Source organism: Lampris incognitus, chromosome 9 (genome assembly GCF_029633865.1).
Source record: "Lampris incognitus isolate fLamInc1 chromosome 9, fLamInc1.hap2, whole genome shotgun sequence".
Classification (NCBI taxonomy): Eukaryota; Metazoa; Chordata; class Actinopteri; order Lampriformes; family Lampridae; genus Lampris; species Lampris incognitus.
This window is the reverse complement of record NC_079219.1, coordinates 24,873,868-24,885,531: the sequence shown is the minus strand read 5'-3', so window position 1 is coordinate 24,885,531 and position 11,664 is coordinate 24,873,868. Positions and strand designations below refer to the sequence as shown.

The 11,664-nt window shown below is 39.6% G+C and overlaps 1 protein-coding gene across 1 annotated transcript; it reads right to left on the bottom strand.

Moving 5' to 3' along the window:
* Window positions 1-563: 563 nt before the first annotated feature.
* ptpn2a (protein tyrosine phosphatase non-receptor type 2a) lies at window positions 564-11,392 on the bottom strand. The gene is made up of 9 exons (XM_056285931.1): window positions 11,221-11,392; window positions 10,012-10,102; window positions 9,806-9,906; window positions 9,528-9,626; window positions 7,949-8,086; window positions 7,395-7,604; window positions 6,769-6,930; window positions 6,137-6,342; window positions 564-2,618 (listed from the first exon to the last, which is right to left on the bottom strand). Exons 1-9 carry the CDS (start codon window positions 11,275-11,277, stop codon window positions 2,402-2,404), a joined length of 1,281 nt encoding a protein of 426 aa, XP_056141906.1. The 5' UTR covers window positions 11,278-11,392; the 3' UTR covers window positions 564-2,401.
* Window positions 11,393-11,664: the final 272 nt, after the last annotated feature.

Here is an 11,664-nt window from a genome sequence, read left to right as displayed (position 1 = left end):
CGTTGCCTACAAACACGGGATCTCCGGTTCAAATTCCCGTGTTACCTCCGGCTTGGTCCGGCGTCCCTGCAGACACAGCTGGCCGTGTCTGTGGTGGGAAGCCGGTATGGATAACTGATACTAGAAAGAAAGAAAAAAAAGGTAAAATTCAGTTCTGCTGCTGACAGGGAGCCAGTTTAAAGATTTCAAGACATGGTTGTTCATTTCGACCGGGTTAAAAGGGCCCTAGTTCTTTGAGGGACTGATAAGGACAGAAAAGATCTGAGAATACTTTTCAACAGGTAGAGGACGGGTCTCTCAACAGATTGCAAAGGTTTAAAAAAGAAAGGAATGGATACTTTCCACTATATTAGCATTTGAAAAGTACAGGATGTTCCTTCAGTGCTGAGCCATGGAACAAAAAAAAAACATGTTTCATGATCATCCTCCCCCACACACTCCTGTCAAACCCAGAGGCAAGAGAAAATGAAATTACCATGGCAGTCAATATGAATAAATGCCTCTTGAAATATTGAATCAGTTCCGGGAATTCATAGCGAGGCAGCATCCAGTTTTTTCTGTTCTTTTATTGATTCAACCAAGTGGTTCAGGTCATAGTCATAAATGAAATTATGATTATAATATAGAATTCAACGGATGGGTGTTACACACACGGCCTGCTACAGATGCTTTGACAAAGGGAATAAACAAACCCAATGACACAGGACTTTGTTACAAAAGGGAAATATTTTATTCAAGAAGTCATGTTTTATTTGCTTTTTAGAACACCATCTTTCATGTTCTAATGCAGCTCAGCAGAGTATTACCCCCCCCCCCCAGAATCTTAATGTAGGGGGGAAAAGAACGGAATGTTATGGTCGGCAAACATTTTGGTTTAAATAAAAACGTGTAAAAACCAACATCCAATGAGGGTAAATATCCAGTGTCTTGAAACAATCTATCATTTCATCTCATGGAGTAAGAGCTTGTTAAGAACATATTTGGTATGCAGTCAAATCTGACACAAATTTCATTGTATCAAATATCCACTTACTGCATATTGTTCAATGCAGTGCAGGCCTCTTATTCTCTTGTCCGGACAATGACAGCCCTTGTTACTGAATGGAGCTAAATTTGCTATTCTTTGTAATGACAGGAAACCTCACAGCACTCGCTGTTCTGTAGAACCATTTGACTCACTTGAAGGCACATTTAAAAAAAAACGTTTTAAGAATCAGCAAGCCAATACAAACACGCTCAAGTGTTTGTTATTGAATTTGCTGCCACCAGGATCTCATAACTTTGAATGTGTATGCAAGGTGCTCTGATCAAAACTGTAAATTGCACTAAGAGCATAGCTTTGCTTGGTATTGTCTCCAGTCAGTCAATGTAAAACTAATGGGAGTCACACACTGAACTCATTTCTCAAATTAAGTCACAACATGTACTCCATGCTAAGTGCAAAATTATCAACATTACCCCTTTCTAGTGCAGGTGTCCATTTTACCACAAACCCAACAGAAAATATGGTCTATCGGATGAGAATAACTAATGGATTCTGTCATAGCTCACCACTAACGTATTGCCAGACTGAATCCCTAACTGAACCCAAGCAACTCTGCTTTTTCTGTGAACATGAACAGGATAACTTGAAAATACACCAACTAACCCAACCAGTGGGTAGACACATGCACTAGGTAGCAAGGAACATGACAGCCTGTTTGATCCATATGAGTACTACAACCTATGAAAATGTGTTCATATAATAGAAAATAACTGAACGGCATAGCATACTATCAGTTTTAAACATCAGCTAGACAAATGACCAGAGGTGTCCAGTCAGACAAAAATATATTCAGCCATAATGGCATGTCCTGCTTACAGAAATGGAAGAACAAGAGGTGCTCTGGAAAACTGGTAAATGCATGAAACACAGAAATATTATCATTACAGAAACAACTATTTGGTAGCTGACCTCTAGTCTCAACTTCCTATGAATATATGGTTGGGTGGAGTCAGCACACATCATTTGAAATGCAAAATGTAAAACATGTCGACAGATAATAAATGCCTGACCTTAAGAAATAAAAGAATGCAAAAATAAAATTGTTGAAATTTTTTTTCTTTGTACTGCACCTTTTGTTTTTTGTTTTTTTCTTTTTATCCTCAAAGCATTTTGTTATCATACAAGTACATTCATCGATAGTGACAAAAAAATTAAATCATCTTGCTGGCACTAAGATCCTGAGATGTTACTTTGTTACGATCTTACATGAAAAATAAAAACACACTCATTTGACCTAGCACTCTGCCATTTTGACCACAAGAAATAAATACCCCCAGTTATGCACATCTTACCATCTAAATTCACTAAGAGAAGAAGTACCTAATCCTAGGTACAGGTGCAAAATATGAGTCAGTTTTAAAGAGGGCCGAGAGTTTGTTCACTGGGAGTATAGCACATCCAGCACACCAACAGGCCGACGGCCAAGGCAGCTCCCACGCCTACGTTGAGCAGAATGGGCCTCCAGTATAGCCAGCTTTCTCTTTTCCTCTCCGAGTCCGTCAGTCTCTGTTTCATCTGCTGGACTCGCTGTGCTGTGCTAGCAATCCTCTCCTCGCGGTGCCTCTTTCGCAGGCTGAAACGAGTAATAAAGATATGTCATTGATAAACTAGAATTCAATGACAGACAGAATGAGTCCTCAAACTCCATGCAGCTGCACTGATGGGAGTATCAAAGTTTTAAGATATCAGATGAGAGAAAAGGGAACTCCACATGCAAGAAGTAGAGTTCAGAGTTGAGTTTCCAAGGGCTCAAGTCACATTAGGTGATATAAAATAGGTTTTTATTTGTTTTTTGCTGAACTAGTACTACGTTACTGTCATCGTTTTAACATAAGCACATATATATATACACACACACACACACACACATATATATAAATATATATTCTGATTCCAATTTGATTTTGTTTATTGAATCAGGCTCTTATCGAGTCCTCATTCTGATACTTATAATTTTTAAGGAAAAAAGTTATTGTTTAAAAAAAGTTTATTATCTCAAAATAGTATTTGGGGTTCAGGGCGTTAGTAATCTTCTTGCAATATTACACTCAAATTACTACACCTAGAAGCTATATTTCTTTAGTATTCTAATCTTACTATCACAAAAGATACCAAGTATAAATAAATTGTTGATTTTAACATAAATAATGGAATGATATAAATATCAGTAAATAGCAGGACATCAGTCATGCATTTGGCCAATGTAAATGAAGACTCCAGTGTCTAAATCCATGAGCACAGGTTCAGAAAGTGCTTCTGTAACTTGATTCTCTAATGGGTATGGGTACTTAAATGTAGTACCACCTCAGGACGAGCTATTAAATACACGTCTCTAGTCTCCTGAGGTGGAGCTAATTGTGGCAAACTTTACAGACTGGTTGAGGGCAATACTAACGGACATGTCCCAGATCAACCACCATCTTTATATAGCACATTCAGAAGAAACAGATGACAAGCTTTTGAATGGACACCAGAACAAAGTAATGAAGAAGAAACCACATTATGGACGATAAACAAAATCAAGGCACTTATTGATATTTAGTTCGAGGAGGAGCTTCAGCAGGAGCTCGAATGGGCATTTTGCTTAGTAAAGGTAGTATATAAGAAAAGTTCAGGGATTTGGGGGACAGTATGCCCGGAACCCTCAATGTTAAATGAAAACAAAACCAAAAACAACAAGAGGATTACAGACCACAACAATCTTAGTGGTGTTGACACAACAAGAGATAAAACTCATTGGATGCTGTTCTTGACCACCTGTCAGCAAACTGTTGCAGAGCTGGCTATTGTAGTTAAAGACAAGAGAAGTACTCCACTTTCTCCAGGAAGAAAATGGATAAATTATTAGTTATGAGTTTATTCTTTTGTTTGTTGTCCCTGATATTTATAGTAAATTTGATTCCATGTAATCAGTTTGAGAACTCGATAGTTGCTCTGACCAAATGCTGCACGCTTGTTCCAGATTAGCAAATGTTCTGAGTTTTTAATTCAGTCTCTCACATTTAAGTTACAGCATGATTTAGATTTTACCTATTTTCAGCCATGTATTTGTTCATTTAATTATTCATATGGTGAAATATTTCTTGTATGTATGGGTTAGATCCATCCATTATCAAAACCGATTATCCAGCTCTCAAGGTCGCGGGGATGCTGGAGCCTATCCCAGCAGTCATTGGGCAGCAGGCAGGGAGACACCCTGAACAGGCCGCCAAGCCATCACACAGGGCCGACCGACACACACACACACACACACACACACACACACACACACACACACACACACACACACACACACACACACACACACACACACACACACACACACCTAGGGACAATTTAGGACAACCGATTCACCTGACCTGCATGTCTTTGGACTGTGGGAGGAAACCCACAAAGACACAGGGAGAACATGCAAACTCAATACATAGGATGACCCGGGACGACCCCCAAGGTTGGACTACCCTGGGCTCGAACCCAGAACATTCTTGCTATGAGGCAACCGCGCTAACCCCTGCACCACCATGCTGCCCGTATGGTTAGATAGTCTGGAAAATGTTCTTTCAACTGTTTTTTTCTCCATCACAGTTGGCACCTCAATTTTTTGCAGTTCAATAAAATCAAAGTACCTACAATATTTTTCATTCCAAGGTGTAAAGTTGAACCATTTCATTAAGCAAAACTGAAAAGCAGGTGGGCACTGCATACAAGTTTCATGAGTTTGATAAAAGTGGCATTGATGGCAAATAGATTGAAATCTAAACACAACTACGCCATATTCAAGAAGTTGATCCAATCTTAATGTGCATTTGTCTTTCAGGTCGTATTCAAATTGCATCCAGGTAAAAAACCAAATGCACAAGATGATTATACTAAATGCCTTCATTCCTGTTTGCAGTGTACAGTGTTGCAGTGTTGACAATGTACAACATCATGTGTCAAATGGCATCTGTTGCTTAACTGTCACATTCTGAGCTGTCGTCTTCAAAAAAAAATTTTTTTATCACTGTTGTGGTTCTTTAAATGCAGTAGAAACTGAAACAGCATGTGCTCTGTTCAGAGGATTCCTGGTAAGGTAGTTCAGAGAACCAAGTTCCCGGAACTAACAGGAAAACGCCTATTCATTCACTATCTGTGCCCATCTGCCCCTTCATTGTGATGATAAATGGAGTTTCCCTACCAGGATCTTTCTGAGGATGAACTGAAAGATGGGTCATATTGCTCTGTGAACCTTTACTCAAAATAAATAAAGAATATAAATATCACTCTATTTTGCCTTGAATGAAATTATTTCAGTGCAATGATTGCAGTTTGCTATATCATTATTTTCATTAGTGAAGCCTAGCCCCGATTGAGTGTTTGCCCCTGTCAGATGTGTTGTAAACAGTCTTAATGCAGTGTTGATGCAAAATTTATTGGAAATGAACACATTTGGTTAGCAAGTCATGGCAGCTGACATTAAGTATTTGGGACTTTTTAAAAGCTTACAAAATAAAAACCAGGGTCTCCACCTGGCATCAGAACTGAAAAAGCCAATCAGCTGAGTTGCAGAACATCTTCAAACCCTAAGACAGCATTCCAGTTGAGTATATTCAATGTGTGTGTGTGTGTGGGTGTGTGTGTGTGTGTGTGTGTGTGTGTGTGTGTGTGTGTGTGTGTGTGTGTGTGTGTGTGTGTGTGTGTGTGTGTGAGTAATCTTACCGCTTTGGATGAGTGAGATGAATCTACAAAGAATGACTTTATAATGCTCAAGGAATTTGACCTGTTTTACCAACATGACTGAAGAAATCTACAAAGAATGACTTCATAATGCTCAATGAATTTGACTTGCTTTGCCAACATGACTAAAGATATGCATCCAGAATTCGGTAAGAGGCTTTGAAATTCACATTTCTTGGAAACTTGCAACTGGTTCCGAGTCAGAACCAGTTCTCCCTAAGCAACCATAGTAATCAATTGTTATTCTGTGTGATGCCTCATTGTCAAATTTGAGCACCTTTCCGAAGGCCAGGCATGAATTTACTCAATACCATTGTTTAGGCTGAAATGCCCTTGTTGAACACAAAATGCAAAGCACTGAACTCAAGTACTTACTGCTCTGAGGGTTCTGCCATGTTGTGGTCTTGGGTGCATGTGGTGGCTCTCTCCTCTGCTGACCCAGCATCTCCTGAGGCAGGCTCTGGCTCAATGCATGCTCCTGGCTGGCCGTTGGGCCTATTGTCCAAGTGAGGTCTGGGTGGAGGTGGAGGAGGGGGCAAATCTTGCTGCAAGTTATCCTTGAACATCACTCTCTGCTTGATCTGCAACAGGGGACAAAACACAAAGGCAACAACACACGAGGATAAGCATGTTCTCACAGCATCAAACAAAAACAATCTGTTGTAAAAAGAAAGCATTACTGTTTAGCGGGACATGACTAAAGCACTTGCCAGCCAATGAGATATCTTTTGACAACCTAACACTGTGACAGTCCATCCACACGAATTCCCAATAAATCCCAATGACCAAAGTCACATTTATTTGATACATTTTCAGTCTTTAAACCAAAGAAGGAATAGTTGTCTCAAACACTGTCTTGGAAAAAGGCAACCCGAGTATAAATTGTTTAATATGTACAGTGCATATCATAAAGGCATGAGAGAATTATAAATGCAAAGCCAATTTCTATTACTACACTACCTGTGTTTTCACCTGGATTATTGAGCATACATCAAGACATACACTACCTGTGCTGAGTAGTCTTTTAGGATGAGCTTAGCTCCCTCTATGACAGCCATGTAGGAGAAACGGAGCTGGTCTGGGGTCTGGATCAGGCCCATGCGGTATTCCCTCATGTCAAGCAGGACCCTCTGGATATCAACTGAGGAGGGGTCTGACCTCCTGGCCATCTGCACAATAGAAAATATGGTTTTTATACAGCTAGAGATAATCTGTAACCAAGCTTTTGATTAAAAACCAGTCAACACTAACACAATTATGGCCTGTTTACCTGAGGTAAAATCTTTTTCTTTCATGTATGTTACTGAGAAGTGTTCTTGTCAAAGAAAAATACGGAAGTTCAAAAGAGCTAGACTCCACAACACAAAAAGCAGCAAGTATATTTTTAAAACTTATTTTCTCCATTAGTGAATACATTTTTTTTAAATCACCAGAAAACTACAACCAATCACTACACCACTGTGACACGAACCAAGGTCATAAGGCTAACAATAGCATGAAGGTCATTTGAACTACTTTCTAAAGCTAAATTCTCTATGGATATGGCTTCTGCTTGCTTTCTAATAACACATTTAGCAACAGTTGTCTTTTAAATTTGCTGCTTCCACTGACATTTCTGCTCCCTTTTTCTCACCAGAACCAGGCACGTGTCCACCAAGGAGAAAGTCCCCGAACGTCCTATGCCAGCACTACAGTGTACCACTGAAGGCCCGTGTTCTGGACCCAGTGAGCCTGACTCCCGCACCTTGAGGAGGAAGTTGAGGAAGGAGGCGGGGGATTCTGGGACACCAAAGTCGGGCCACGTAGTGTAGTGAAAGTGGTAGATCTCCCTTGACTCCCCTGTCTGGACAAGGTAACAAGTGATGTCAATAAGACTCCAAATATCTGTACTTGCTCAGTGACTTCTATGACTGAAGACTTTGCCTTGGTGTGATAAAAAAAAAAAAAAAAAAAACAACAAAATAAAAAACATAACTGAACAAGCAGTGGAAGCAAAGTAGAAGTGCATCTGAAACAAAGTCTATACCCACAAACTTGGACAAAGAAACATAGTTCCTTCGAAACACCGCCAGACTCCACAATCACTGAAGTATAACAACTGCCCTCTACCCATAAAATAAAGCCCCTGAAAATAAACCAATTGCAAATTGAAAACTACAGAACTTTCATTTGTCCTCAAGTGTGCACCTTTGTATTCTGCAGCTCCAGCACTCGTATTGTGTAATAGGACTGGTCCTCCTCTGAAACTAGCCTCACAACAAATCCTGTGTCTGTGAAGGACATCTGTTGGTCTTCTGTAGTGGGCCAGTACTGTGCACACTTTTCCTGTTGGCCGGGAAAATACATAAAATTCATTCATTTAAACTCTGCACCGAAAGCCACATGCCATAGTGTCTACTCAAGGATGGATTCTTGTACCAAGTCTTTTTATTGGCATGTTTGTTAGAGTGGTTCAGAAAAAAAAGAACTCATTCTATACATACATGCTGAGATTCATATTATCGTTAAAATAATTTTCCTGTGGGTAAATGATTATTAATCCAAGGTATTTTTCCAAAAATGTAAAGTCAGCGATTCTTAACATGCCAAATAGGGCAGAGGTGTTGCCTGATCTAATGACAGTACAATAATTAAAAGCACTGTAAGGTACAGTCATGCCATAGTAATAATGATAATACATTTTATTTAATGGCACCTTTCATGACACTCAAAGACACCTTACATCATATACAATAAACAACAAAGCAGTAAAAAAAATCAGTACAATTAAAAATAAAACACGCAATACGCAACAGAGAATAGCTCAGCAACGACTTAAATCAAGATGGTTGATGCAGTTAAATGGAGTAAGCTAGTTTAAAAAGGCAGGTTATAAGAGCAGTTTTGAATTTTGTAATGGAATGAAATGTCAAGTATGCAAATGTGAAGGGGAAGGGGAAGGGAGCTCCAAAACACATTACACGATTTTTTTTTTAAGGATGTTGATCTCTTGCAGGTCTGCTCTTAAATATGCCTTTTTACAGGCGTGTCACTTCCCTAAACACCTAAACTACAATGGCTCACACTTGGTCAATGGAGTGTCGATTTCAGATCCCTGACTATGAGATGGCCCAAACTACTACAGCCTGAGGAGCAATACCGATCAGTCCAAATTACGCGGAAACACATGAACACACATTATCATTATTCATCAAATCCAAGAACATATGTAATGATTACAGAGAAAAAAATAAAATGAGAGAAGATTCTATACCACTGGACTACTATATCATAGTGAAGACTGCTCTTGTCCTCTGTTAACAGCTCTCAGTCTCTGAATGTTATCTGCCCAATTTCAGGTATTCAGTCACAGAGGTCATCATGAATTGTAGAAAGTAAATTCAAGATTAAGAAATCAGAGCAAAAACAACATGAATGTATTATGAATTTCTGCTAATGATCAGTCTTATGGAATTGCATTTTGTTGAGCCACAGCTTAGCTGAAACCTTCTTTGGGATTCTCCCATGTTTCATCTTGAGTACAAAGACTGATTTAATTTTACTATGATGCAATCGAACAGCATAACAATTGACGCTAATAGGCTGATGCCCTTTCCTTTACACTCTTTTAGATATGGGCCAAATCCAAGAAAATATGTCTTGGTCACATCCTTCAAAAGCTTTGAATAATAATAATAATAATACTAATAATAATAATAAAAACACACAAAACAAAAATCAGTGGCAATCTGCTCTCAAGCAAAAACAGAGGCTTCAGTGTACTCACAGATCCTTTTTCAATGACTCTGTTAAGCATTATTACAGCTTTGGAACACTGCTCCCAGATCATGAGCCAGAAATGGCCACAGGTGTTCCTCAAAGGACCCTGGAGACCCCCCCCCCAAAAAAAACACAGACATACTATTATGATTAACACTACACTCCAATGTGACACAAACCGAGAGAAATCTGCAAAACTAAAATTCTTTTGAAAGTAACTGAAAAGTTTTGAACAAACTAGGACGGTTGAAATTGTTGATCGAGATGACTTTTACAACAGCTCACCTGAGACAGAATGTAAGCTCTTTGGGCTTCGTCCACCGTGACTAAACTTGCATTAATGTAGTCATTTTCGGAGTTTTCAAGTCTTACCCGACTGTGATCGTCTGAAACCACAAAAGCACCAAATGACTGATAGTCTGGGAGGGTGGAGGGGAGAATCAAACCACCGCATATGTACAATGAAAAAAGAGATTTGAAATTATACGGACATGGGCTGACATCTCTGTATCGGTTCAAGTTCCGATTCGCTGGAAGTTTTGCCACTTTGTACGGGTATTCACTGGTTTCGTTACGGATCTCCTGTTACGTGAAAAAACGAAACAAATGCCATTTACTAGCATCAGAAGGTAAGGGTGGAAACAACACTGACGTTCGACAAAGATGGTTAAAGAAGGAGGCAAAAGACACAAAAGTGTTATTTGTACAGCGTCATCACAACATGTAAAGTTCAGTGTTTTATGTAGCACGCACCGTATTTCCCGATGAAAGTCAGGAAAAATACTCAACTTTTTGTTCAATCCTTGTTGTGAGATTGGATTTTCAAAACAACTACCCTCGGTTGTTCATGGGGTGTATAGCAATCCGAGTTTTGGGGAACTCAGTCATATTCTTCAGCTGTACTCTGAACATTCAGTCACGTAAAAACGTTTGCAGTTTCTAGTAAACCAGAGGATTTATCGTGAACGACGTTGTCTCTCCACTACTGACAAGATGTGCCAAGCCAAATAAAACACTATCATTGAGAAGGGCTTGCTAGACTTCTCTGGTAGGATTAGTTAATCGTCCCAGATCCATAAACCGATTGTGCAATAAGAGAAACGCATGAACGAGCGGCCGGGCCGACATCATTCAGATCGTGGTTCAACAGCCACCGTCCTAATGTTATTTCAGAAAGTCGAGTCTAACGATATAACAAAATGTAAACAAATATCAAACGACTAAGAGCTTTACAGACACGTCGCTATTCCCCCTCGTACTAGGTAGCTGGTGGTGAATTTTTTTTTTAAATAAAAAAATAAAAAATAATAATAATCGCGCTTTTCTCTGGAAATCTGACTTGACTTCTCAGAAGCTGCAGTTGACGTGGGTTAGCATTAGCATCGAGCTAACATTAGCCGATGAAGCCAGTGTGTGCGGACACCGACGGTGGTGCACGTTTCAGCGCCGGAGCTACGGAAGTCAGGAATCAACTAAAGCGGTCCTCTAATTCCCTGTCTTCTTCAACCAGCCCACACGTTATTCATCGCCGGTACACAATGTGTTGGTGTTGACCTCGCGGTGAAACGAGCTCCGGAAGACAGCTACAATAAAAACAAAGTAACCACAAAGCTAGCCAACCTCCGCTATCAACCCTAGCCATTGCTCTTAGCGACCGATCGTCATAGAAACACATGAGAGGCCCCTGTGCGGCGACTTACATTATAAAGGTTTCGCCATCTCCCAGTCGAATCTATATCTTCGAATTCTTGCTCCATTGTGTTGTACTTGTGTCCTGGGACACTCGGTAGAAAATCGACAGATGTTTTCAACACCTTTTTCGAAGTTGTTCCTCTCTGACAGCCATGTAGAACGGCACTGTCTAACACTAAAGATCCCAATGGGGAGTCTGATTGAGCAGAGCGCTGCACTGTGCTGTGCTTTGGGTTGCCAGTTATGCATATGCACAAACTCAACAAAAGCCCAAACTTCTCAACTTCTAGCCATTTCCTCTGTATAAATTCATTTTTTCAAATATTATAACAATAAATTGAACTTGACTTATATAACTATAAGGCTATCTAAAACCATTTTCTTTGAAATGTTTCACAAAACAAAATTTGATTTTATACCACATTTGGCAACCCAAATTATCGCGTAAAGAC

What these genes read in the sequence shown, in the direction of transcription:
- ptpn2a (XM_056285931.1), bottom strand. Translation starts at nt 11,277, where the DNA reads ATGGAGCAAGAATTCGAAGATATAGATTCGACTGGGAGATGGCGAAAC. An exon ending in GATGGCGAAACCTTTATAAT is followed by an intron (nt 10,103 to 11,220) that starts GTAAGTCGCCGC and finishes TTCACGTAACAG; the next exon opens with GAGATCCGTAACGAAACCAG. An exon ending in TAAAAGACTACTCAGCACAG is followed by an intron (nt 6,343 to 6,768) that starts GTAGTGTATGTC and finishes CCCCTGTTGCAG; the next exon opens with ATCAAGCAGAGAGTGATGTT.